We start from the raw sequence: 25890 nt of genomic DNA on the forward strand, positions 1-25890 counted from the left end.
GCGGGAACAAATATGGTTAGTTTGGCAAGTAAAATTGAAAATAGAAGTCAGGAGCTCAGTTCCATAGTCAGGAGCTCAGGTCCATAGAGATTTGGGAAATCATCAGCAGTCAGGTGATCGTTGAAGCTACGGAAGCAACGTAATCCAGAAGAGGTACCTGTAGAGTGGGAAGGTTAACGACAGGACCGCGGGGAATACCAGCTTCCGGGGAACATGAGGAAAAATGAGAACAGAGGGGATCTGGGGGGCTTGGAAGGTTCTAGTGGTAAAGACCAAGGAACCAAGGGAATAGTAAAAATAGTACAGAGGGACTGCAGGAGGAGACCAAGAGAGGCATTTGAAGTTGTAAAAATGAGGAGGTCATTTATGCCTTTTCCAGACTAAGTTTCAGTAGCAAGATGATACTGACTTCAGGTTCTATGGGGGCTCGAGGAGCAGTAGTAACTGAATACAATTTAACCGCCCAGGGGATTAGTTTCTACAATGTATTGAGAACTCAGAAATCAGCAAGAAGATAACCTAGAGATAAAAATGGACAAAAGACAGAATTATAAATGCTTAACCTCATAATTAAAACACAGTGAGATACTGTACACCTACAAGATTGGCAAAAATTAAGGAACTGATAATATCAAGTGTTAGCACAAGTGTAGATCCATAGAAACTTACACATCGTCAATGGGAATATGAACTAATATAGTTTTAAAAAGCAACATGGCCAAAGAAACCCAAAACAGTAGTTTAAAAGAATACATGTGGTGGTATTTACAATAATCAAAGTATGGAAGCAACCCAAGTAAGTGCCCATTGATAGACAAGCGGATAAAAAGTGGTGGTACATCTATACAATGGAATATTACTGGGCTGTAAAAAAGAAAGAGAACTTACCATTTGCAAAAACATGGATGGACCTAGAGGGAGGGCATTGTGCTAAGTGAAATAAGTCAGAGACAAATACCATATGAGTTTACTTATTTGTATGGAAACGGACTCACAGATACAAAGAACAGACTGATGGTAGCTTGGGGGGTGGGGGGCTGGGTGGAAAAGGTGGAAGGATTAAGAAATGTAGATGGGCAGTTACAAAATAGTTGTGGGAATGTAAAGTAGAGCACAGGGAATGTAGTCACTAATATTGTAAAAGCTAAGTATGGTGCCAGGTGGGTAGTTGAAATGTCAGGGGTACCACTTTCTAAAGTGTATGATTGTATGACCATTATGCTGTATATCTGAAACTAATACAAAATAATGGTAAATGTGAACTATAATCGAAAGATGAAAAAAATGTGGGTACTGTCTTGCTGTGTCTGTAGCAACATGAGGGTGGGGGAGTAACTCAGAATTCTGTCTGTCAAATGAGTTGTCATACAGTTACGTGTTGGTTTATTCTCAATTTAAGGAATTGGAGCTGCATTTAACAGCATGATAAATAAGCTGTTTCCCTTCCAATGTGTTCATTGGAGGGAGAGCGGTAAGGGTCCCATCTTGAGGAAGAGATCAGATGTGAAGGGAGGCTGCTTTGGTTTTTTGTTTCCTTACATAGAGGAGATGTAAGTGTGTGCATTGGCTCTGGAAAAGGAACACGTGGAGGTGAGCAGTAGTGGAGGCAACAATGGGTGTTTCACAATCAGAATCGCTGGTTAGATTTGGAAGGAGGGAAGGGATTCTTCTTCCTCTGAGGAAGAGGAAGAGGAATGGAGCCAAGCTGCAGAGTCGTTCAGAGTCGTAAAAAAGAAGCCGAGAGTCGCTAAAGAAAAAGAACACTGGACAGTTGGCGGCTTAAGAACACAGTCCGGGTGCACCGACCGGAAGAGGGATGGTGTTGGGATGAGTGAGGACGTCGCCGCGCCAGCTCGTGGTCCTGTGCACCCAGTGTCGTCAAGACCCTGCACGGGGTTTTCATCGTTTTAGAGTGAAAGGTAGAGCAGGTGCCCCAAACGAGTTTATCGTCTTGAACAGGTGAAATATACATATGAGAAAGTTTTAAAAGAAGGAGTTATAAAGTCATGAAAATGATCTAGTGAATGGTTTAGATACTGTATGATTTTATAACAGTGGGATAAAAAAAATACTTGGGGAGATGTGTGTCAGCTGTAATTCAAAAAATAAGTTACTTAAGGTAAAAAAAAAATGCGGGGTACAAGCGAATACTCTGAGGTCCAGCTCTATCACTAGCGGTTCCCATGGCATTAGGCGCATCCTTTCCGACTGCACACCTGAGATTCCTCATCTATAAAAGGTGGGGTGGTGGGGTGGGGTACTGTTCCCAAATTCCTTTCTTGGAATCTATGAGAAAACCAAAGAACTGTTGACGTGGACCTGGATATAAGACGTAAGTCAGAGATGAGTCTAGGAGATACGCAGGATGGAGGAAACGGCACGAGAAAACACAGGGCTCACTTTTGGGAAGGTGGGGAGTGGCATCACTTCGGTTGCATTTACCCTGAGACTTCACGAGTGGAGTATTTATAAGCGAAAGCAGGAAGGTGTGTTTTTTCCAACTACAGTTGTCATTTATACTTCACATGAAATACTTTAAAATAACTGACCTTGCATATCCAAAACTAGTGCAACCAGATTATTTTGAGGGATGATTGACTGTTTTCGTTGGTGCAGAGAGATGGGGAGCCGGGGCAGAGCAGAGTTAACTGCAGTGTGTAGTCTGCGGACCGTGTTAGAAATCCAACTGTGAGTCCTTAAAGCAAGATTCTACCAGAACGAGACAGTTTTCAAATGTCTTGAGTTCAGACTCACGTGATGATTATCAACCCAAGGCCAGGGGGTGTAGAGCTAATGGTAATAGCTACCGCATGCCCCAGGTACTGGCCAGCCTGCTGACCCAACCTCCAGGCTGCACCACGGCTTGGGAAATGAGGTACTAGCAGTATAGGCACAAGAACTGAGGTTCAGAGATTGAAATAACCGTCTCCACCAGAGACCGCTGGTCAGAGGCAGAGCCAGTTCAGGAGCTCAGCGTCTTTGCCTTAGGCCCCACGGGTGCTGGGAGGTTCTCTGGCCTCAAACCACACTTGGGAGGGAGTGGCATGGGAAGAAGGCATCTACAGCATCATGTTACCGAGAGGGGCAAAAGTGGGTTCACAGGTGCGAGTACAATTGCATTTTCCATGCGAACAGTTGTGAACCTCCTTTGCCCCACCCTGGATTTACATGTCTGACCCCACCTCCCTGGAAATCTGAGGCCTCAGTGGCCATGTTTTTACAGGGCTGCGGTGTATTGGCAACGGTACCTTCTTCTGAATGGGGCATGGATTGAAACACAGCTGTACCTTAGCTTTCCTTTCCACTTGGTCCTGCTCTTCCAAGCTGCAAGTAGGAGAATGCTCATTTGTCTCGTTCCCTTTCAGGTATCTATTTGTCAGATTTAACATACATTGACTCAGCATACCCGTCAACTGGCAGCATTCTAGAAAATGAGCAAAGGTCAAATCTGATGAATAACATCCTTCGAATAATTTCTGATTTGCAGCAGTCGTGCGAATATGGTAAGTTTCTGGGGGATGATGCTGAGCCGTTACTGTGTGGCGATCTTGCCCACTGTTCACACACCAGGACGGCCGCTTTTCACCCATCAGGGGGCATTGTCTCAGCACCAGGGACTGTAAGGGTCAAGTTATTTCACTGTTTAATACTTAGTGTCCTGTTTAAGAGCCTGCTTTTAAGGAATTGAAGTATCTCATATTTAAAACTTGAAGTTTTATCTCTGCTCTTTTGCTATTTTGTAACAACTTTGCTAACATAATCTACAAAATTATTTTCTATTATCTTCATTTCATTTGATGTCCCTGATCTATTATGGAAATAGTTCTCACACTTTTCCACTGGGAAAGGGCTAAGACTTGATCCTGGTAATAGCTGATGGGCCTTCTTGAGTCTGATACTGAGTAAATAACCAAGTTTTTCCCAAGATGTGTCTTGTGGAAATACATGTTTAAAAACAGCGTACACAAGCCCAGAAGATTCGAAGAGGTTTTTGTTTTTAATGTCTTAAAATATTTGGATGCTTTCAGTTTGATAAGGAATAAACATAGGCTACCAATACATAATCTTTATGAGATTATGAAACAGTGAGTTTATACTGTATAATTAAAACTTGGGGTTGGAGGTGAATCTCTCTGAAAGTTAATCTCTTTTTCTGTTTTTATTTATATTATTGATACTATTACAGATGCAAACAGTATCATTTTGTCCTTTTCTCAATGTCTTTAAACATAACACCAGGTTATAATGTTGAATTACCTATACCAACAACATGCAACCATAATTTTATCAATTACTTTCAGTCTTACACTAAATAAACTTTCTAGTAATGTCCTTCTAGAATTAACTTAAATTGGGGTACCACGTGGCCTTCATTCACCTTTCAAAATTATTTTCTCAGCTTAACTTTAAAGATTCTGGTTGAGGTGAACTTTATAAGATAATTAATTATTTATCATCTCTTACCTAGATATCCCCATATTGCCTCACGTACAAAAATACCTGAATTCCGTTCAGTATATAGAAGAACTACAAAAGTTTGTGGAAGATGATAATTACAAGTAGGTTGGATCTTCAAAAATGGTTTGTGTAACTGTCCTCCCCCCTCTCATCCCCATGTGTTCAAACATTTAAGTCTTACATCATGTCATGCAAATGCCTGATCCAGCCATGCATTTAAATGGTAAAGGTATTTACATGTATCTCTTTTTAATCACTTGACGTGACGGAGTCAACGTACAAAGATCTCATCTGTTCTACTAAAAAGGATTTCATCTTTCGCATATTGTTAAGAGTTATGACTGATAGTTCTTCCCTGGTTTAAATTTCTTCCCTATTTTCAAGCTTTGAATCTTTATAGGTATTTATCTTTTAATAGACTGAAAAATTAACAAAACACTCTACGGATAGAAAAGTCACTCCTTTAGATTGTGATTTTTGACACATCTTTGAACTTGTTTTGAATTGTTTTTGTGGTGTGAGAGAATCTTGAACCTTGCTTTTGGGTTAGAGATTTTTTGTTTATATAGCACCATATTTACCCTTTGTTTTGTTAGAGCAAGTCCTTTATTAAAGATTTTTAAAATCATCATTAAAATAGCTGGTGTCCATTTTCTTCTCATTAACCCCGCACAGTACTGACCAAGGTAGGGGGAAACTTTGAGTTAACCCTTTGTGTTTCTCGGAGGTCTACTGCACACCACAGCTGCCGGGAATTTTCTGTGGGAGAGGAAGAGCTTATTTCTCTTGAGGCTTCTCTCATTTTTCTTCTAGATTCATTTGTTAATTTCAAAATTTTTTAGCTTTATTATGCTAGTTGTTCCTAAGCTTTCAAATTGAACTTCGTATCTTTCACAAATATTTTTAAAAAATTATGGAAGAGGGAGAGAAAATCAATGTATCTTTCTTCCCCTCGTCGGTATAACCAGCCAGGGTACAAATATTTTTTCCAACCAAAGTTTTTTCCCCCAACAAAAGGTCTTTAAAAGTTTATCAAATTGAAAGAATAGTTTGGTTTTTTATATTAATGCATTATGTAAAAATATTTTTATCTCATGATATTGATTATCAACTTTTTTGTTTCATACTTTGAACAATTTTTTAAAAAAGAATTCTGCAGAATGCAGTTCATACCATTAAGTGGCTAAAAAAATTCTGGAAAACACCTTAGAAATAACTTCAAAACATTAAGTGCATTAATATAGAGCATTTAAGAGCATTAAGAAGCTCTAGACAGATTCTTAAAAATACCTAAAATTGTATTGATGTTTGAAAACACCTTTATTGCCATCCCCCCATATCATATGTACCATTCTATATCTCTGTATCAGTATTTATTTTACACCAGCTTTTTACATGGCATCCACTAGAAGTGTGTGCAGTCTGTGAATCAGCTTTTTAAGGCTCGAGCTGTTTCACAAGTCTGTTGCTGGCCTAGGCTGTAAGCCTCATGAGTTAGATGGTCTGTATCTCATGTTTACCACTATTTTTTCCATCGTGCTCATTACCAACATAGCACGAAAACACTTATGTTTTGTCTAATGAGATACAGAAGATTGTCTTAAAACTCAATGTGAGTAAGTAGGTATTAAAATTTCTATATCTGACTCAAGAAATTTATTGGATTTAAAAGAGGTTGAAGTTTATTCAATAGAAGTGAAGTTTTAGAAATTATTGCATAGTTTATAGTGAGTGGTAAATTTTTATTGGCTAAGATAAAAGCATAATAAAAGTATTTAGGCTATTTTTTGCTTTGTTAAAGGAAAAAATCAGCTGTTTTTAAGACATTAAGTCTGAGATCTGTCCAGAAGGTATCTAGGTATCTAGCCATGTAACTTGAAAAATAGAGATTTATTGAACAAGATACAAGAAACCTCGTACATGGGACAGTGATACTTCAGTCCCCTTCCAAGTAGGCATTTTGGGTCCTCACACAGTTTTCCCAATTGCTGTCAGCTGCCCCATTGTATTTTCCTGAATCTCTTCAACAGTCTGAAATCTCTTCCCTTTCAAGGGTGATTTTAGTTTGGGGGAAAGCGCACCAAGTCTGGGCTGTCGCTGGGCTGTGTCACCTGGGTGATTTGCTGTTTCACCAAAAACTCTGTACCAGATGCGATGCATTGAGGGGGAGTGTGGTCCTGATGAAGCTGCCAATCACCAGTTAGTTGCCCATAGCTGCAGCCTTCCGAATCATCCAAAGAGCTTCTACAAAGGAGTGTTCAAGCGTAATGCAAAATTTGATGCAGAGTTGTTGCTCTACTCACTCAGTCATTTGGACTGTGATGACCACACAGTACACACACTCACTCAGTGGAGTCTACCGCCCCCACTGACTAGTACAGTGACATCGTCATTGTTCATGCATGTGCATTCCAGTCCATTCTCTGTGGCTGCCAGGTTACATCAGTGTTGTGCAAACTATTCTTGTTATATTAAAAATGGCTGGACTTTTTCTGGATAGATGTCATAGTTTTAACTGTCTATAAACTGACATTATAAAATACCTTGCTGTTATATTGATTCTTATCATGAGGAGCTAGAAGCAAAGCAGTCTTCCCATAATATGCGTTTAACAAATATGTATAGGCAAGTTACTGTGCTACTTGCTAGGATTACAAAACTAAGATCTTGTCCTGAAGAAGCTCAGTCTAATGCAAAACACATCCACAAAACAGCCACAAAACCCTTCACACAGTACTGTACCAGAGATATGCCTAGGAAGCCCCGGGAACATACATAAGGGAGAACCTGACTCAGCCTTAAGTGGGGAAAGTGAAGAGAAAAGAGCCCTGAACAGCTTCAGGAGACAGTGTCACCTGAGGCTGAACCCGAGTAGGAGTTGGCTCCACAGTGGAGGTGAGAGAGGTGTTGTAGGAGAGGGAGTGATGGAAGGAACGGGGTGGGAAGTAGGGGGTCCGCTGGGGGGTCCCAGTCACTCGGCGGAGTCTGAGCATCATGCGGGAGACTGAGGAAGACGGATTGTTCTTCTAAAGCTGCAGCTGTGTTGCGTGAGCCTGCCAGTGACACGGGTTGGGAATCAGTGTTGTAAGATAGGAGCCATGAAAGTGATGGGTTAGGAAAAAGAGAGTGTGTGTGTGTGTGTGTGTGTGTGTGTGTTTAATGCTGAAAGAGATTTAAATGAACATGACACTTCATTTATCCAGTTTCGGCCTCTGTTTTGAGCACCTTCATCTGTACAGGCAGCTAGTATAAATATTACAAACGACATGCATGTGACTTAATCGGGGTGAAATTCTTTCAAAGTTACTTCACCCCTGAACGCACTGCCTGTTTTCATTGAATCCGCATCGCGGTTCCCGTAGGTGTTTTGATGATGACGTAGGCAGCCGACACCCTGGCCAGCCTCTCCTGCAGCCCATGTCAGGGCACTTCTCCCTGTTATGCTGCTGTCAGTGATCAGCGGCTGCTGAGAGCCGTGCGATTCACCCACAGCTCCCTCTCCGTGTTAGGAAATTGTAGTTATTCTGTTCACTTCTGTGTCTTCCATTTACTAGACTAGAAGCTTCAGGAGGGCAGGGACCGGACCCCATGTCTGCCCTAGTCTCTTATTATATTTGCTGAGACCACACTGCCCAACACAAAGCAGGTGTTCAGTAACTATTAAATGAATGAACTCAGTTTAGTCTGTAGCCCAAATAATTAAACTGTCCTGTAAAAAGAAATGGGGCATAGAGTTCTGGTTAAATAAGATCTGTTCAACATACACATTTTATACTGTCCAGTAACTGGAATATAGTTATACGTAATTCCCTGTTAGGCTGTCAAAGAAATAATGAGAATCTGTAAGAGGTTTATCATTATGAATGTCACTTGGATTATGCAGTTTCATAAAAAATTCCAGTGGACAGAATGCTAAAAATAAAAAGCCTTTGTTAGTTTTCAGACAGATGCTTCGATGGTAGGCTTTGTGGACTGTGCCAGAGTGCACTCTGCAGTGACTTTAGTGTCCTGTTTCCCACAGCAGTTCCCTCTGACAGGAATCACAGTCTCTTTCTGCTGTGCAGCTCAGTACTGGGTGTGTGACCCTAGATGCTACTTGAGCACCAACTAATAAACTTCGACTTAGGACAGGCTTTTACCAGGAATTTTGCCAACAGCCTTATTTGTGTAGATCTGTCTTTCCAATAGATCAGTTGGTTGGGATTTTTGGATGGTGAGTTTTTAAATAAGGTGTTGTTTTTTTAAAGATTTTATTTATTTTTAGAGAGAGGAAGGGAGGGAGAGAAACATCAGTGTGTGGTTACCTCTCCCATTCCCCCTACAGTAGGGAGCTGGCCCAAAACCCAGGCATGTGCCCCAACTGGGAATTGAACCGGCGACCCTTTGGTTCGCAGGCTGGCATTCAGTCCACTGAACCATACCAGCCAGGTCTAAATAAGGTGTTTTTGAAATATCAGAGCTGCAGAAGCTGTTAGCCCATCCAGTATATATTCTAGGAAGAATTTGCGTAATGTATTTAATAGTATGTGTGGAAGTTCCTGAATTAAGTGTCAGGTATCAATACAACTTCAAGTTAAATCATTCATCAAATATTTTTAAAAGTGATGAATTATTTGGTGATATTGAGGTAGTTTGGGGAGATTTTTGTTTTTAAATATGACTTTTGAATATTTTCCCCGTGTTAATATTTCCTAGAATAACTACAAGATCAACTTTGTATGGGAAAGACAGTGGACTTAACTCTTAACGGTTGCTCTTGAAGAAAAATGCATAACTGAGTTTTTATAACACATCTTTAGTTTTTTGTTGGGAAATACGTGACTTTAATATTACTTTGTCAGATATTAACCGTTTTACATGTTTTGTTTCCTGGTGGAATTCAGGCTTTCATTAAAGATAGAACCTGGAACGAGCACACCTCGCCCTGCTGCTTCAAGGGAAGACTTAGCAGGTCAGTGCCTGGTTTTCTCTTGTGACCAATGAGAAGTCGGGTAACATAATAAGAACGAATATGACCAATGAGAATTCAGCTAAGATAATAAGACAGAATATGCTCCCAAGTAAGCAGATACTTAGCACATTTTATACTGTGTGCAAAATTTTATTTTTAATATTAAAACTTTCTGCTTGGCATATTTTTGATTTTTGATCATTAGAAATTTCTTTGGACAAGTGGAAAATTCTAATTTGGACAATTACAGAAGTCCGTTTTAGTGAGTTCATTTTTTTTTTATCTTACTATAATACTGGGTCAGGTGCTGAAAGCATTAAAGTATTGTCATAGTCCCTCACTGTATCTGCTGCATTATAACGAAGATCATATACATACACCACACATACTCAAAAGTGCAAAACTGAGAATTACTCATTATTTAAGAAATTACTGATCAGAACCTGTATTAAAATTTCCAGCACAGACCTTGGTAATAAGCTTCACGTTACTGTCTGTTTTAAAAAGTACCTGGAGGCCCATCACATACGGTTGTTGGAAGGAGGTGAGGGGTGAGCCGTGACCCTGTCTGGGGGAAAAACACCGCCATCTAAATATCTTAAATTTGCTTTTGTTAAGAGGGATATTTTGCAGATCTGTGTACTTTTCAGTTCTACTTTTATTTCCATGCATTTAAATCATAGATTTAAATTCTAATTTAAATGCTTAACACGCCCTACACAGTTCTTACCTACAAGGAACCCTAAAGTAACAGTAAAGAAGCCCCATGTAAAACCGTTGTAAGTGCCAGGGCACTGACCAGGGCGGGCATCCTCTGCTCTCTGAGGCCCCGAGCCCCTCTCTTCCAATCCTGCTTTTTCTGCTGCAAAGGGGGTGACGCTTACCCGCCCTGATTAGTGCAGGTCGGAGAGCGAAGTCGGTGGGTTTAGTCCACGTTGGGGTTTGAGTTTGAACACTTAGAAAATAGTACTTCTTGTGTTCATTCAGTTAAGCGGAATTAACATGTTACTGTAACGTTTAAACCACGTTTCACACTGTATGTGGAGGGATTCAAAATAAAGCAATCTTTTGAAAATGCCTCTCCCCCTCTCTCTTTTTAAACTGAACCCTCAGGTCCTGAAGTGGGATCTCCACAGAGTGGGAGGAAGAGCGTGGCCGCCGAGGGGGCCCTGCTGCCGCAGACGCTGCCGTCCCCTCGGAACCTGATTCCACACGGCCACAGGAAGTGCCACAGCCTGGGTTACAAGTCAGCATCTCCAGTTTTATTATCTTCCCGGCTTGTAACTTATGAATTGTTTCCCATTGGGTTTATTTTCTATTTATTTTATTAACTGAAAGTAGTGTCCTTGCATGGTTTTTTTTTTTCTGTTGACAGTAGTATTTTCTGATTCAGTAAAGTATCTTTTTTGCTTAAAAGCCTTTATCTCTTCCTTTACTTTAATTTAGAAATGAGCTTTTCCCATTAGTGCCTTTGCATTTGGGGGAGATAAGTGAGCCTCACAGAGCATCATAAATAAAACCCGCAAAGCGGTCTACCATTTTACTTTAGATTATAACCTTTCTTTGTATCAAAACAGTTGTTGCTTGTCTTAGCTAAAATAAGTGACCATAATTTAAGGTTTATAAAAATTGTTCTTCTTATCCCTAAATATGGGATAAAAATGGGAAATCATTTCATATTTAATTTGTTTAGCTTTGCAAGACCGTTTCCTCAGAGTGGGCTCACCTTTGCCATGATTGTGGTGAAACTTCACTAGCTATTTTCCAAAAGGGAGTGGAAGGCAGTTTTTTAAGGACCTGTTACTGAGGCAGATGTGGCCTGGTTTCCTAAAACAGTTTCTCTGAACTGTTAGTTGGAGGCCTTCATGCTAAAAGTCTGCATGTAAACTGCTGGTAAACCTTTCGTGTCCTGTACCTTTAAATAGCAGTGTCTTCTGGACCCTGAACTGGTAATAGTAATCAAAGGTATCTGTCTTTGTTTTCAGCTTCATTCACAAAATGAACACAGCAGAGTTCAAGAGCGCGACGTTCCCGAACGCGGGGCCCAGGCACCTGCTGGACGACAGCGTCATGGAGCCCCACGCTCCTGCCCGCGGCCAGGCTGAAAGTTCTACTCTGTCCAGTGGCATATCCATAGGTGAGAAGTATTTCTGGGAATGGTCGTTAACACTGCATGCAAATACAGAACATTCAGTAAAAGCAAAACAGCAGTCAGACGCAGGGTGTCCTTCCTAACTCTGGTTTGGACGTGTGTGGTCTGCAGGGCCTTGTCAGGTAGGTAACTGAGTGTGGGAGCCTGGAGTTCAGTGGGGACGGTCGGTCTGTAGACACCGGGACAGGAGTTAGCGCATTTCGGTATTTCAAGTCACAGGACCGGCTGAGGTCACCCAGGGAGAGAGCGTAAGTAAGTAAGAGGACGTTATAACATTTAGAGATCTGATTAATTATGCTTAAAAAAAAAAGAAAGAAAGGCTGGGCCACCAGAGAAAACTATGAAGGATCAATGAAGCAGGGGGCAGGGGTGGGGAACCAGGCGTGGGAGCACAGAAGCCAGCGGAGGACACGCCTCGAGGAGAAGGGCAGTGTGGGGCGTGTCAGTCAGCAGAAGAAGAGGAGGTGAGACTGGGGATCGGTCAGGGGGTTTGGCAAGAGCTGCTTCCCGGGATAGTGGGGACAAAGGTGGCCCCCGGGAAGGGGACGGGAAAGTGGGAGCATACTACAGAGGGGCGTGAGTTTACGACAGGAGTGTGTTTGTTCTCACTTCTTAAACTTTTATTCATTCTCCGAATCTTCTAGGTGACCTTTTGATGGTATGAAAATCTCCACACAATGCTATTTTTATTTTTAAAAAAATAAAAGAGGAAAATGTCTTCCCCTGTGATTAACAGGTTACTCAAGGGCTAAGCCTATTGTTGTTACTGGATGGCCTCAGTGTTTGTTGATGAAGAGTCGATGCAAAGAAATGCAGAGGAGTTCATTTTCTTGACCATCATGACCCCTCAACCCTTGAGAGTCCAGCCTCTGAAACAGAATTGCTTCAGAGCTTCCCACCACCGTGCAGCAGTATTTCATTCCCCAGTCCCCATTTTATAAATGCAAATGGTTCGGTGATGACCACGCTCATAAAATAGAAGACAAGTTGGCCACCTGAAATATGCCCTTTATTAATGCTGTGATTTGCCTAAGTGCAAATATCAATCTGAAAAATAGTACAAGGAGCCATTTTGCAATAGAGAAAGGAACTTTTTTCAGTTAGAAATTTGGTGCTTGTAGAATTCCGCATGCCACTTAAAACAGAAAGTAATTTTTTAATTACAGCTCTCACTTAAGTGTATATCTACATTTGGCTTTTTCCCATCATATTATCATGATAATTATGATTCTGTTTCTTTGTGGCTTTTTCTTTCCAAAGATATTCTAATGGTTACCACAAGCTAGTTATCTAATTATTCCTTCAGTTATACTTAGTGTCTCAGTTTGGAGACCTTTTTCTTGGAACAGGGAGAGACTAATTCCATTTTGCCTTTCTATTAATTTTATAAATTTTCTATGACTCTTAAGGAGATAAACAGTGAAGATTGTTACATCCTTGTTTGTAAATTAAGAATGTTAGACAGCCCTGACTGTGGCTCAGTGGGCACTGTCCTGCAAACCAAAAAGTCATCAGTTCAATTCCCAGTCAGGGCACATGTCTGGATTGCGGGCTGGGTCCCTGGTTAGAGGCATGCAATAGGCAAGTAACCGATGTTTCTCTCGCACATGGATGTTTCTCTCCCTGTCTTTCTCCCTCCTTTTACCTCTCTCTACAAATGAATAAATAAAGTCTAAAAAAAATTTAAACCCTCCTAGGGTTTCATTTTAAAGTTTTAGCAGTCTGAAAAGAAAGTAAGTCTATAACCATAAATGGTAGGTGTTAATACACAGACACACCAATTTTGTAATCACAAAAGGGTGTTTTCACTAGTTGTAACTTACATACCACATTTATCTGTACCGTAGGGGCTTGAGAAAGTGCTCTGGAGAAATTAACCAGTACTTGGGACAGCGGCCGCTGCCATTTTCTAGTGTAGTCGGATGTGGTCTTGCCTGCCTACGGGAGGCATAGCCACTGGGAGCGTGGAGCTTCTGAAAAAGCTTGCGTTTTCTCCACATTAGCCATACTGACCATGCTTAAATTTCAGTCTTTGCCACACAGTGCGACAAATCAAAAGGTCATCTGTCAGACCCACCAGCACATCGCCTCCCCTTTCTCATCTGGACCATTACATCAGTTTCTCCCCTGGACCACGCAACCAGAAAATTATTCCAGTGGCTGCTGCTCTGGATTTTACAAGGATGGTGCATGGCCATTCTAAATACTTAGGAGAGGCGCTGGTGCGTCACGTGTAATGGATACCCACAGCATCAGAGTCTGAGTCTCGTGGAACACTGGTTGTGCGAGGGATGCGGTTCGGCTGAATTAAAAAACCCCAAACTGTAAATCTGATGTTTAAAAAAGAGAATAACTTTTGATTTCAGGTAGCAGTGATGGTTCCGAACTAAGTGAGGAGACCTCATGGCCTGCGTTTGAGAGGTAAGAAACACTGTCCATTTGAACGTCTTTGAGTTTACTTTCTGTCTGAAAATATGTGAATAATACGGTTCACAAATGATCGCATGAATTTTACGAGATAATATTTATTACATATCTCTAAGGAGCTGTTGGAGCTTCCTGCTAATGGCAGAAATTAGACGTTGATACTTAGGTCTGAAATTGAACCTTTCCTAATATAATGTTTATTTGGTGCCTTAACACATGTATATGAATTTTAGTACATTTAAAATTATAGTGTAAAAATAATAACCCGTTCTGGGTGATATAAGTAATATAAGGCATGTAGCAGAATGTCAACGTCATTCTCTGCCACTTTGTCAAGAGCAAAGTGACTTAGTAAATTTTAAATTATACTGTAAGCGAAGCAGTTTGCAGTTTGAGTTCCCATTGCCATGAGCTCAGACTCTGCACGGAGCATGCAGGTCTGTACCAAAGCACCGGGCCCCGCTCGCTGCTCCTTTCCTCGTTGCTCTGAGCCGTCAGAGTCGTCACCAGCCTGTGCAGATGACGACCTACGATACTGATCTTACAATGTGACACATGCAATTTGGCTGCGCTTAAAAATGCAGCCAGTTGGTGCAGATAATGGTTGTTTACTAAATGATCGTTAGGGCTTTTATATTGTCTTTGACCATTTCAGTTCGGCCATTTTTATACTTATATGCTACTTGATTTTTCACCAAAATAATTGCTCTTTTTTGTATATGCAAAGCAACCTACATTTCTAAACAAGAATGCCATTCAGATTGAATTTTAAATATCATAGTAAAATTGAAATATTTAGCTACTTAACTTCGTATCAGTGACTTTTACTAGAAAACAATTATATAAATATATACTTAAAATTAAACTATATTTGAATTTTGTTTAATTGGAGAACTACACACTTGTTCTTGATGACACTGCATACAGTGCTCTCACCATTCTGTGATTAAGGTTTTACTTGTAAACCCAGAATTTTAAAGTACCGCTAAGCCCTTCCACACTATCAGTGTTCCCAAGTTTTCTTCTCTTTGTTTTGGGTAATTCTTAACACTTTGTTTTTGCATATTATTTTCCCTCTAGCTTTTACTATCAATCTCTATATTTGGGTTTCCCTGAAACGGAACAACCAGGGAGTCGCCTCCAGCATGTGCTGTCTGTACAAATTTGTCTCAGTTCTTTCTCTCTAGAAAGAGTGTAACGTCATCATGTCGATGATACGAGTTGTTGTAATTTTTAAATGAAAAGCGTCAGTGAACAACACTTTCTCAGATTGCTTGAGACATAAATGAGTTGCCAAAGTGGTGTGGATAACTGTTCTCATCCCAGCAGGTCATTTTCAAAGACAGTGTTTAACGCTGTTACCTTCACATCTCAAAACAACATTGTTTTTTACAACACATGTTTTGCTTTGCAGACGTTTGCAGTGCAAAAAAAACTACTGTACTTGTGCCAAGTTTAAATCAGTGGCTTTTGAAACATTTTGAGAGCAAATTAATGCTGCCCTGCAAGATTCAGACATGAAATATTAATAAGCGAATAAAGACCTAGGATTGAAAATACTACCTGTACATAATGAACTTGAAAACAGTAATCTGAATGTTAAACGTGCCATTTTTTGTTCTTACATCCTGGAGAGACATCAAATATGTTGCTGCTTCAGTTGCTAAAATAATGCTTTTTGTTTTAAATGTAATTTATCAACATGCTGCTTTTGGCTTTTCCCAGGCAAAGAAGTATCAATGTTTCTGTGTGTATTTTTGTTTCTTTTTTAGTCAATTTCTCTCTTCTATTAATTTTCTCAGACTTAGGAAAAAAGGGAGGAAATAAGGTATCGGGGCAATGTTAATTTTAAGTTCACAGACCACATTGCTTTTAGGTGTCTTCATAGGGACATACAATACTAGTGAATTATTCTGTACAAATCCAGGTGTCCTATTAAACTGGAATCCAAGAACTGGGGTGGGGGAAAAAAAGGTTTTCGAAGTAGTTTTCAGGTTTTGATAGTATCTGGTTGTAAACTCCTCTATAAGTATTTCAGCAGATGTGTGAAAGTGAACATTTATATAAATGTATGATATGTACCAGGCACTTATAAGTAATGTCAGTAGTAAAAGAAACAACTTTTTTGAAATCCATGCTGCATGCTTTTTAAAAAAAACAGAACCGGCGACATGCTAACCTTTTGTAAGATGTAGAAAGCTGTTACACGCAGAAGTCATTATACTGTTCTAGGTGTGGATGGTTGTGTGAGTTAAAGTGTGTGTAATGGATACAATTTATAATGGACTCCAACAGGAACAGACCGTACCATTCTCTCGGCCCGACGACTCGCGGGGCACGAAGTGGCTGTCGAGGCCACGTGAAGGCCAGCAGGTACACGTCCCCCACCTTCGGGGGCCACGAACCCCCCTCTGGTGCTGGTGATTGGCTTACCTGGGTGTGGTCTCACAGAATTTCTCTTCTTTCTCCACTAATTGGTTTAAAGACAAGGCCTGGGAAATTCTCCCAAGATTTAATCTAGACATAATTTTGAACTGTTCTTTCTGATCCACAGAGCTGATTGCTACAACTCTCCTCTTTATGTCCCATTTCTCAAATAAGTCCAAGTCAGTTTTTCATTGTGTTTAGAGAGTGAGGAAGGGGGTGAGGAAAGGAGAGAGAGAGAGAAGCATCGATTGGTTCTATATGCACCTGGATGCCACTCACGCCCAGACCAGGCATCAAACCCGTAACCAAGGCATGTGCCCTGACCAGGAATTGAACCCACAACCCTTTGGTTATGGGACAGTGCTCCAGCCAACTGAGCCACACCAGCCAGGGTCCAAGCTGTTAGCTTTTTAACTGCACAGGTCTTTCTAATGCTGCTAAGTTACTCGATGAGCAGTACAAAAATCCACTTCCAGCCTTACTCGGAGGCCTCCATCCAAGAATTTACTGTGCTAATAAGCATACGTTAGATTTGCCATTTGAAAGAACTTTTTGATAAACTGCAGGTTCTGAATGTAGAATAGTCTAATTTTATCAAATTAAACTTGTATGTTTAAATGCATACTCGCTGACTCATTTGTCTGGGTACACTGAGTCCTCTTTCTACACTGGATTAGCTGCAGAAGGGATGGGGTGATACAGCCTGATTTGGGGGCCGGAGGTTGGTGTTAGGGGGTATCAGTCGGTTCCTAACACCACGAAACAGCCCGTCGGCAGTGCACGTGATGTGTGTCGGTGGCGTCCACTCTCCTTCGTCTGCACCCCAAACGTAAACAGCTCCAGCCTGAACTTTCTGATGGCTTCCAGGCCTTTAAGTCACTTTGAAGACACCTAAATAACCCGTAAAGGGATAAATTAGCGAGCGTCGGGTTTTGTTCGCTGGCGTAGCAATTCTGCAGCTTGACTCAGATCAGCAGAGGAGGACAGGTTTTTATTAATGGGCGTGTTTTCGTTGATCCATGTAGAAATTACTCGTGTTTCAAATATAGGGCCTTAAATCAATTGGGGAAAGATATTTAAATGTTGGTAATTTTGTGATGGTTTTTCTTAAGCTATCTGGAAAGGAAATCTTGCGGTTTGGCGTTAGGCTGTATGTATGATCAAAAACTTACACATTGATAACGTGTGTCATTAAAATTGATCACAGAAAGTCAGTTTTGTTCATGTTTTTACTGCTTTTTTACTTCTGTCACCTATTGCAGAATTAAACTGTGGGGGTTTTTTTCCTTTTGAACTTTTTTCCTTTTTCCTTTTTGAACTTTTATTATCTTTACTCCGAGTTTTATAGGCTTAAATACTTTTAACAAATAGAATCCTCATCTTCCCTCCAAGGACTTAAAGTTTCCCACGGGGAAAAATGTTTGCACCAATGATGCAATGTGGCATGTTAAGAAGAAGAAAAGTCTTAAATCTTTCATGTACTCTTTAATAAAGTAAATTACCCTATTTTTACTGAATTATACATGTTCAAATATGTAATAAAGTGTGTGGTTTTAACCATCTGCGGACTTGAATAACTTCTGTAACAGCTTCTAAGTTTCAGATCAATGAACCTTTATAATTGTCCGTGTCTTCTCGTTCTGCATAAAGTAACAAAGTTTTAAAATAAAGAGGAATTAAATTTCATTCACATGCCTATGATAACTACTGTACACAGAAGCTCTTACCTGGTCTTTTTCTTCATTTCGTTGCGACAGCTCTGCAGAATCGGAAGACTTGGCGGTCCATTTGTATCCAGGAGCTGTTACTATTCAAGGTGTTCTCAAGAGAAAAACGCTGTTAAAGGAAGGCAGAAAGCCTAAAGTAAGATTTTACCATTCTGTGTGAACACTTCTGACAATATGTAAATGTGTGGGACCCCCAAAGTATGACGACAGCTGAGGCGGCACCAGGTGCACAGCACACACCTTTGAAGTCATTGAGGACACTCATTTGCCTGGCCCTGTTTCTCAGCTTAGGTTTTGGTGAAGTCACACACGTAGGGCGCTTAGATGAAGGTGCCCTGTGCTCCCCTTTGCCCCCCAGTGTCGTTCAGAACTGTCGTTCCTCAGAGAACGTTGGAGTACATAGTGTTAGGAAGCGTTTCAGTAGTAAGTTTAGGAAAAAGAGAGGCTAGAAAGTGAGGAACCTAAAGTGGAATCCGACCCATTTTGCCTGCCAGGCCTCCGTTGTTGGACTCGGTGATGCCGTTTTGTTTCCCCGCGTGAAAGAGAACCCAGGTCACGAACGTCCTCACCACCACGGCTATGTTTTAAAAAAGTTCGGTGGAACAGAGCCGTTCCCATGTGAGACAAAAGTTGTTTTTCCCCAACGAAAGCACAGTAGTTTGACAGCTGAAGAAAGCCCCCTTTTTTTCCCCTCAAATAACATTAAAGCTAGTTTGGAATAAAACCTTGATGTATATCCACACTTAAAAGTTTTTGAAGATTTGAAGGCCTCTTATAAAACTCATTTACATCTAAGCGACCTGAATTTTGCTGCTAACTTACAACCAAACAGCTGCAGAGACGGGCTAGTGAACTGGGTACAGCCCACCCGCCGAGGCCTCAGCACACCTGACAGGTGCCTGCCTGGCGGAGGTGGCGGTCCAGGGTGGAGAGCGAGCCCTTAAAATGGGGGAGCGCGACCAGGGGTGGGGGTGCCGTGTGAAGGGAGTTTGTCACCATAGCGAGGGCAAGGCCCCGGAGCCGAGATGGGAACGCGGGAGGTGAGTTAGTGCCGAGATCGCGCGTTCAGGGGATCAGATGGGCCGTGCAGGTGAAGCAGGTGGAGGGCGGGGATGTCAGGGGGCCACTTGACCCTGCGTGAGGTATGATGTGGGGAAGAGTGGGCGTGACGATCACTTCTGGGTTGGGGACCGAGCTGGGTGAGTGTCAGGGACATTTATTGAAAGGGGGGAAATTTGGCGCTGGTGATGGGTTTTTGTTCTTGTCTTTTGAGAAGGGGCAGGTAAGTCTTGGCCAGGTTCAGCTTGATAAACTCATTAGACCTGTAAGTGGAGCCGTCAGGTGGGCTCTTTAAGAAGTACAGTTGAGAAGTCCCGCAGCGAGGTGGTGGCGAGATGGAGGTTTGGGAGTCCTTCGTGGGCAGACAGTGCCGGACGTGTGGGCCCAGTGCAGTAGACTAGCTGGGAAGAGGAGACGGTGGGAGTGACCAGGGTTGGGGTTTCTCAGGAGAGCGGGCAGTGAGCTCAAAGTGTTTGCAAGGGGAACCGGCACAGTGCTGAGCTGTGCAGCAGACGGGGGTGGGGAGGCCGTGGTGATACTGGATGATATTAAAGCTGATGCGACTTTCGATGGAATCGGTAACCATCCGAACGAAAGTGCTAGTCGGGCATGTTGAGTGGAAGTGATGGGGATGTTCGAGGTGCAGGTTTCGTAGTGAGACAACTGAGGTTAAGGCCGGGCTGGGACGGCGGGGGGAGCAGGGCACTGGCTCGGAGGAGGAAGGGCACCCAGCCGGCCACGCCTTCACCATGTGTCACCTGTTTGTCCCTTCAGGTGGCGTCTTGGACGAAGTACTGGGCAGCTTTGTGTGGGACGCAGCTCTTTTACTATGCTGCCAAGTCGCTCAAGGCCACAGAGAGAAAACACGTGAGTGCGCCTCCCCCAAACGGCTGGCGCGGCCCCCTCGTGGCGGAGCAGGCTGCAGCCCCGGCGGAACGCCGACACGAGGTTTCCGTTCCGTGTTCTAGTCCAGAAGCCTGATCCCGCTTCCTCTTGGATTGTAATGGAATTATTTTTATTTTGTAAGACCATTCCAAGGAAAGCCTTGAAATAATTTCCATATTTTGAAGTTTCTTTTTCAAACTCTAGTTTTTTCCTTTGCAAACGTCCAAACTGCACATTACAAAAGCCGGTCTTGGCATCAGAGCCTTCCGAGCAGGGTGTCTCGGTCGGAAAATGGTTGCGGACTTTCGCCTTGGAGTCTCGGTTCTCGTGTGAGAAACTGCAGGCATCATCTAAAGAACTTTCCACCTCAGTCCAATTGAGTGATTTCTCCCAGCAGTGAGAAGGAATAGTAGTTACCGTGGTTACCGCGTTCCACTTTCTTGGGCTTTGTGTTACATAAAAGAAGCCTTAATGCTCATATCTCCAAATGTTAGAATCTTTCTGTGAATCTTTTTTGCATGCTGTTTTGTTTCTATATGCCAGTGATATATCCTCGAAAGGAAGGATAATTATCCACGTTTCATTCCTCTCTTTGAGGGGAATTCTATTTCTAAATCATGTATTTTCTGGGGAGACAAAGTGGTCCATCATTCCGAGGAAAGGTAAGCCACTGAAACAAAGAGTCTTTTTACTACTTCTGAGTTCACGCAAATAACACTACCTAGTTCTTTATCCTCACAGTCGGCCCTTTAGTCAGAGCAGAGGTAGAGAAGAGGATATTTTTGGTTTGAATGAATGTGGAAAGCGTCAGAAGGATGCCATGTTAATCACGGTCTTGCTTTTCTTCAGTTCACCCTGTGTTTCCCTATACAACCCATTTCCTCCTCCTTTTCACTGCACCCGAACAGAATCAGTCAGAGTCCTGGAGCCCTGGCTGTTTGGTTCCCCGTTACTGTCGTTGAGATGGAGTCCTCACACCCAGGGAGAGGACTGTTTTCTGAAACTGCCGGTCAAATTGACCAAAGTCCCTGCATACCAACAAAATTATATACGTTAGTTTCACTAAAGCACTATGCAGAGTAACTGCCTCGGGTTAGTGTTGCTGAGCTCAAGCCGGGAGAGTTGATACAGTTAACTCGACGCACAGACACTTTGGGATCCGTGGCTGGGTTTCACCGACTGTGAAGAAGTAGCTAAATTAACTTTTTAAATTTTTTTCTAACTTTGGTTATAAAGAAGCCAAATTAGGGAACTGATAACTGTACTTGTCATCTACTGCAAATGTTAAATATCTTTTTGTGTTTGGTGTTGCTGCTTACTAATAACATTATGGTAGTTTTGGTTTTTAATGATATGAGGTTCCTGCTAGATGACGTTCATGAAATACTAGAAATTAGAGCAGAGTAAGTTGTGAGGGGACTAAATCGAGCTCCCAAGGAAGGCCCTGTCTTCCTCACCCTCCCAGTAGAAACTGTTGGATTCAGGAAGGGGCTACGAGAGCCAGGCAGACAGTGCAGAGCCAGGGCCACGTTCCCATGTGAGGGCAGAAGCGATGCCAAGCGCAGGTGGCGAAGGACACACATTTAGGTGCAGGTTGAAAGGACAGGTCAGCTCCGTGTTAGCAGCGGTGAAGGGTTAAAGTCTGCTGTGTCGCCACAACACCACCTGTGCAGTGTTCCTGCCAAAAATCTAAGCTGAATCTAATTGCACGGCAACAGTGAAACCGGATCGTGGGACATTGTGCAGGATGGCTGGCTTGCATTCTGAAGACAGGAATCTGCAAGGAAGAGCTTTTTAGAGTAAAAGACTAATGAGCCTTGACAGCTAAATGCGATGCATGTGCCGCGGTAGAGTCCTGGAGGTAATTTTTTAAAAACTACAGAGGTCATAATTTAGACAGTTGAAGAAATTTTAATATGGACTTTATATGGTTGTATCGTTGGATTCCTTCGATATGATACTTGGTGGTTGTGTGGGATTATGTTCCTAGGAGATAGTTAGGGTTCAGTGCCACAGTGTCACAGTGTCCGCGACTTGCATCGGAATGTTCAGAGAGGTCAAGCAAATGCAGAACGGAGACATACGGGTAATTATCACAGCGTTTTCTTCAGCTTCTCTGCAGTTCCAACCTCTTCCAAATTCAGAGCTGTAGGAGAAAAATCGCTAGTGAAGATGTTCTTGTTTATTCTTGTTTATATTTGCATAAATGCAGAAGGAAATCTGGAACCCTACACACTTACGTGTTTTTACTCTCTAAAGTACGTGTGTGTGTGTGTGTGTGTGTGTGTGTGTGTGTTTGGCTTTTTGCCTCTGAGGAGCAAAGTGGGCTTGGGAAGGTAGAGTAACTAGGGCAAGAGAAGAGGGACTATTATTTTGTTATGTCTGTATTTTGGAATGCTCTAAAATGAAAACATTCATGTAAAAATATTCTTAGTGGAAGCGTATGTGTAATTATTGTAAAAAAGTGTGGATATACTTGAACCTATCACTACATGGTAATGAATGAAATGTGTATTGTTTGATCAGTTCAATTTTAAAAACCAAGACTACACCTGAAAAAGAAATCTATAATACACAGACCTTCCACTACTCAGCAGGAATAAAACAATAGGGAAATGGAAAAGGGAGATATAGAGAAGATGAAATATAAGTAACTACTAACAGGAAAAGATGATCACGCTCACTGGTTACCACAAATGCAGATGAAAGAAGATGCTTCTTTTTTGCTATCAGGCAAAAATCGTTTAAGGTGATGATACAACCTCGGCCGTCATGTAGGGAGACGGACCATCACCACAGTTGGCAGAAGTTTAGATTAGTAGTTTTGTGGTAGGCATTCTCAGCTACTTCTTGTTTTTTGCTCTCACCCATAAATTTTATTTTTATTTTTATTTTAATCTTTATAAAAAGACAACCTTTGTTGAGAGTCACAGCCCACTAGGCCGAGCTCTGAGGGGAAGGAGGGCCCCAGCCCCTGCCCGCCCGCCTGGCCTGCTCCCCTGCTGGCCCAGGGACCAGAGGGGCTCCCATGAGGCTGAGACTGGAAGCAGGGCCTTTTCTGCAGCCCAGGGAGGTCTGGGGGCCTCAGGCAGGTCCCGAGCAGAGCTGACCCAGAACCTGCCCTTCCCACTGCCTATGTGAGCACCTGGCTAGGACCCCCTGGGCTTTTCTTGCCACCCAGGGGCAAGAGGGGTTGGCTGCCCCCTCCTGACACCCCAGACAGTGAGAGAAGGCAGCTGCTGCCATGAGCAAAGCTTTGAAGACAGGTTTGCTGTGGACCCAGCTGCTGGTGGGAGCAGTGGAGACAGACAGCCAGTCCCCCCTCACCCCGCCGCTGCGGGCCCCTCGGCTGTCCTTGCCTCCACTGCTCTGCAGCCGTGGCCTTGGTCAGGTTCACAGCTTGTCCTTTCAGGACAGTGAGCCGGGTGAGTCTGTGGGCTCTGAGACTTTAAGAGAAGCGGCCTCTGTCTCCACGAGGGTCTGATCACCTCATTTGAGAGGCAGTCTTGCATGCCGGTTTCTCCGCAGCCTCACCTCACTCTGCAGCCCCTGCTTCTCACCCTCTTCTGCCAGACCTGCTGGCACACCTCCCACTCTGCCTCGGCTTTCCCACGCCCTCGACCAGCTCGGGGTGGTTCTGCAGCGCCACGCCCTGCTGGGTCGTGGTCACTGCCCGGGGTCCCCCCAGTTCCCGGTGTGCTCCACCTGCATTGCCACCCGCACTCCAGTGTGAAAATTATAGATTCAGCCTCTCAAGTTCCCCATAAAACCCCACTGGAATTTTTCTTGAAGTGACACTGAGTCTATAGGTCAGTGTAGGGATAATTGAAATCTTTATAATAGAGAGCCTTCTCTTGGTCTCATGATATTTCTCCATTGATTTTAGGTCTTCTTCAGTGTCCTTTAACAGTTACACTTTCTGGTGTATTCTCCCTTACATGTCTTCCTAGATAACTTTCTTACAAGTAACTTCTGTATTCCTCATGTATAGAGTCACAGTTGACTTCCACGTTGATCTTTTCCAGGCATCCTTGCTAGTATTTCTCATTAGGTTGGTAGAGTTGGATACATTTTCCGTGTAGGTAATGTTACCTGTGAGCAGTGGCAATTTCTTCCTCACCCTTTTATCTGTTTTGTTTTCTTACTGAGTCGACTGGGTCACAGTGGCAGGAGTCCTTATCTGAATCCTGATTTTGAAATGTTTTTAGCATTTTACCCTTCAGTGTATGTGTTGCAGGGTTTTGGTTTTGAGGGGGGGTTTTTTGGGGGGGGCAGCAGTCCTGCTTCGTTTTGGTGTGGTTTTTGTGTATTTTGTTGTTGTTAGTTTGTTTGATAGGTATTCCTGTTGAATTAGAAAGTTTCCTTCTATTCCTAGTCTATCACAAGTATGCATTTATATATTTCAGCAAATACTTTTCTTTTACCTCAGCTGAGTTGATGTTTTTCTCCCTTAATCTGTTAATATGTGGTGATTTACAGTAATTTTTCTAAAGGTGAACTAACCTCACTTTCTCGAAATGAACCCAGTCGGCTGCTGTAACTGACTTCTAACCCCTAACCCAGCCTCACATTCTGGCGAGGGGGCCAGTTAGGTGGTCCTGTGTCAGCTTTTCACACACGGCTGGGTTCTCTTGGCCAGTATTTTATTTAATGTTTTCATTCTGTTCATGAGTGAAAGCAACCTAATTTTTTTTGTTCTTTTATAACAGCTCTTTCTCATTACTAAAATGTAATTAAAAAAAAAACTAGAAAAGTAACAGATGCTAAGACATCTTTTTTTTTTAGAAATACAAGACTGTATTTCTAAGAGTTGTGTGGTAGCGCTGATAGTTTATGAAATCGGCGGGTGTAAGAGACACCCCTGTTGCACTGTGCGTCTCCAGCTTATCCAGTGTAACAATACCTCGGTTACATCTCGGTAAATCTGGGGAGGAAGCCTCAGTTGAAACGCAGCCGTGTTTGCTGTGAGAAAGGAGTGGGAGGGGGGCGTGGGAGCAGACAGGACGACGTAGATGAGTTTACCAGTCCACCGGCAGATCGTGCTCCTGACAAGGGGCACGAAGACACTTGGGTGTTGATGAGGAGCTGAAGCTGGGAAAGGTCTGGAAAGCAGGGACCATCTCCAGAGGGCGAGCCCGGCGGGAGTTAGCAGTAAGAGGCCGTGGGCACAGCTGAGCGGCGTGAAGGCACAGGTCTCCCCTCTCCCCGGGAGGGACTGAGCGCGTGCTCCCCGACACTCAGAGTCTGCTCAGGACTGGCCGTCAGGATAACCGTTAGCCGTCTCTTTACCTCTCAGTTCAAATCCACCTCGAATAAGAACGTGTCCGTGGTGGGGTGCATGGTGATGATGGCGGACGACCCAGAGCACCCCGATCTCTTCTTGCTCACTGACTCTGAGAAAGGTGAGTCATCAGAACAACCGGGGATTGAGGGGCTGCGCCTGTGCACCTTTCAGGGACCGGGAGCCTAGTTTCAACCGGGTGGCTACTCCACTGGGGAAGCTCGGCGCAGGTCTGTCTCTTGGGAAGTAGTTCCATCACACAATGTGTAGGAATGATACCAGTATTTTTAGTTATCAATTAATATTGATTGATTACTTATTTAAATAAGCTGACTTTCTTCGCTGCAGGGGCATAAGCTTGAAATTAAAAGTCTAATTAATCCCTAGAGAGCTGATAGCCAGGGAGGGAGGGAGGGGTTCCATATACACAGTGCCCTTCATCTATCCTGTGAATTAAATTGTTGCTTTTAGATTGTGAGTGTGGCAGAGGTTTTCCTGCACATTGTGTCTATTCCATTACTTT

At 42.8% G+C, this 25890-nt stretch overlaps 1 protein-coding gene across 2 annotated transcripts in view; it reads left to right on the forward strand.

Moving 5' to 3' along the window:
* The window catches only part of RALGPS2 (Ral GEF with PH domain and SH3 binding motif 2), a 120996-nt gene that overhangs the window by 89367 nt on the left and 5739 nt on the right, over positions 1–25890 (forward strand). Inside the window, exons 9-18 of one of the 2 annotated variants that reach the window (XM_053663704.1) lie at positions 3366–3503; positions 4469–4559; positions 9342–9409; positions 10523–10655; positions 11395–11546; positions 13928–13982; positions 16284–16361; positions 18173–18278; positions 19976–20068; positions 25383–25488. In XM_053663704.1, the coding sequence (XP_053519679.1) occupies positions 3366–3503; positions 4469–4559; positions 9342–9409; positions 10523–10655; positions 11395–11546; positions 13928–13982; positions 16284–16361; positions 18173–18278; positions 19976–20068; positions 25383–25488 (1020 nt within the window). The remainder of the gene's footprint in view (positions 1–3365; positions 3504–4468; positions 4560–9341; positions 9410–10522; positions 10656–11394; positions 11547–13927; positions 13983–16283; positions 16362–18172; positions 18279–19975; positions 20069–25382; positions 25489–25890) is intronic. The other variant, XM_053663705.1, reaches the window with a different exon arrangement.

Source organism: Artibeus jamaicensis, unplaced genomic scaffold, assembly GCF_021234435.1.
Source record: "Artibeus jamaicensis isolate MK-2021 breed Jamaican fruit bat unplaced genomic scaffold, CSHL_Jam_final contig_327, whole genome shotgun sequence".
NCBI classification, from domain to species: domain Eukaryota; kingdom Metazoa; phylum Chordata; class Mammalia; order Chiroptera; family Phyllostomidae; genus Artibeus; species Artibeus jamaicensis.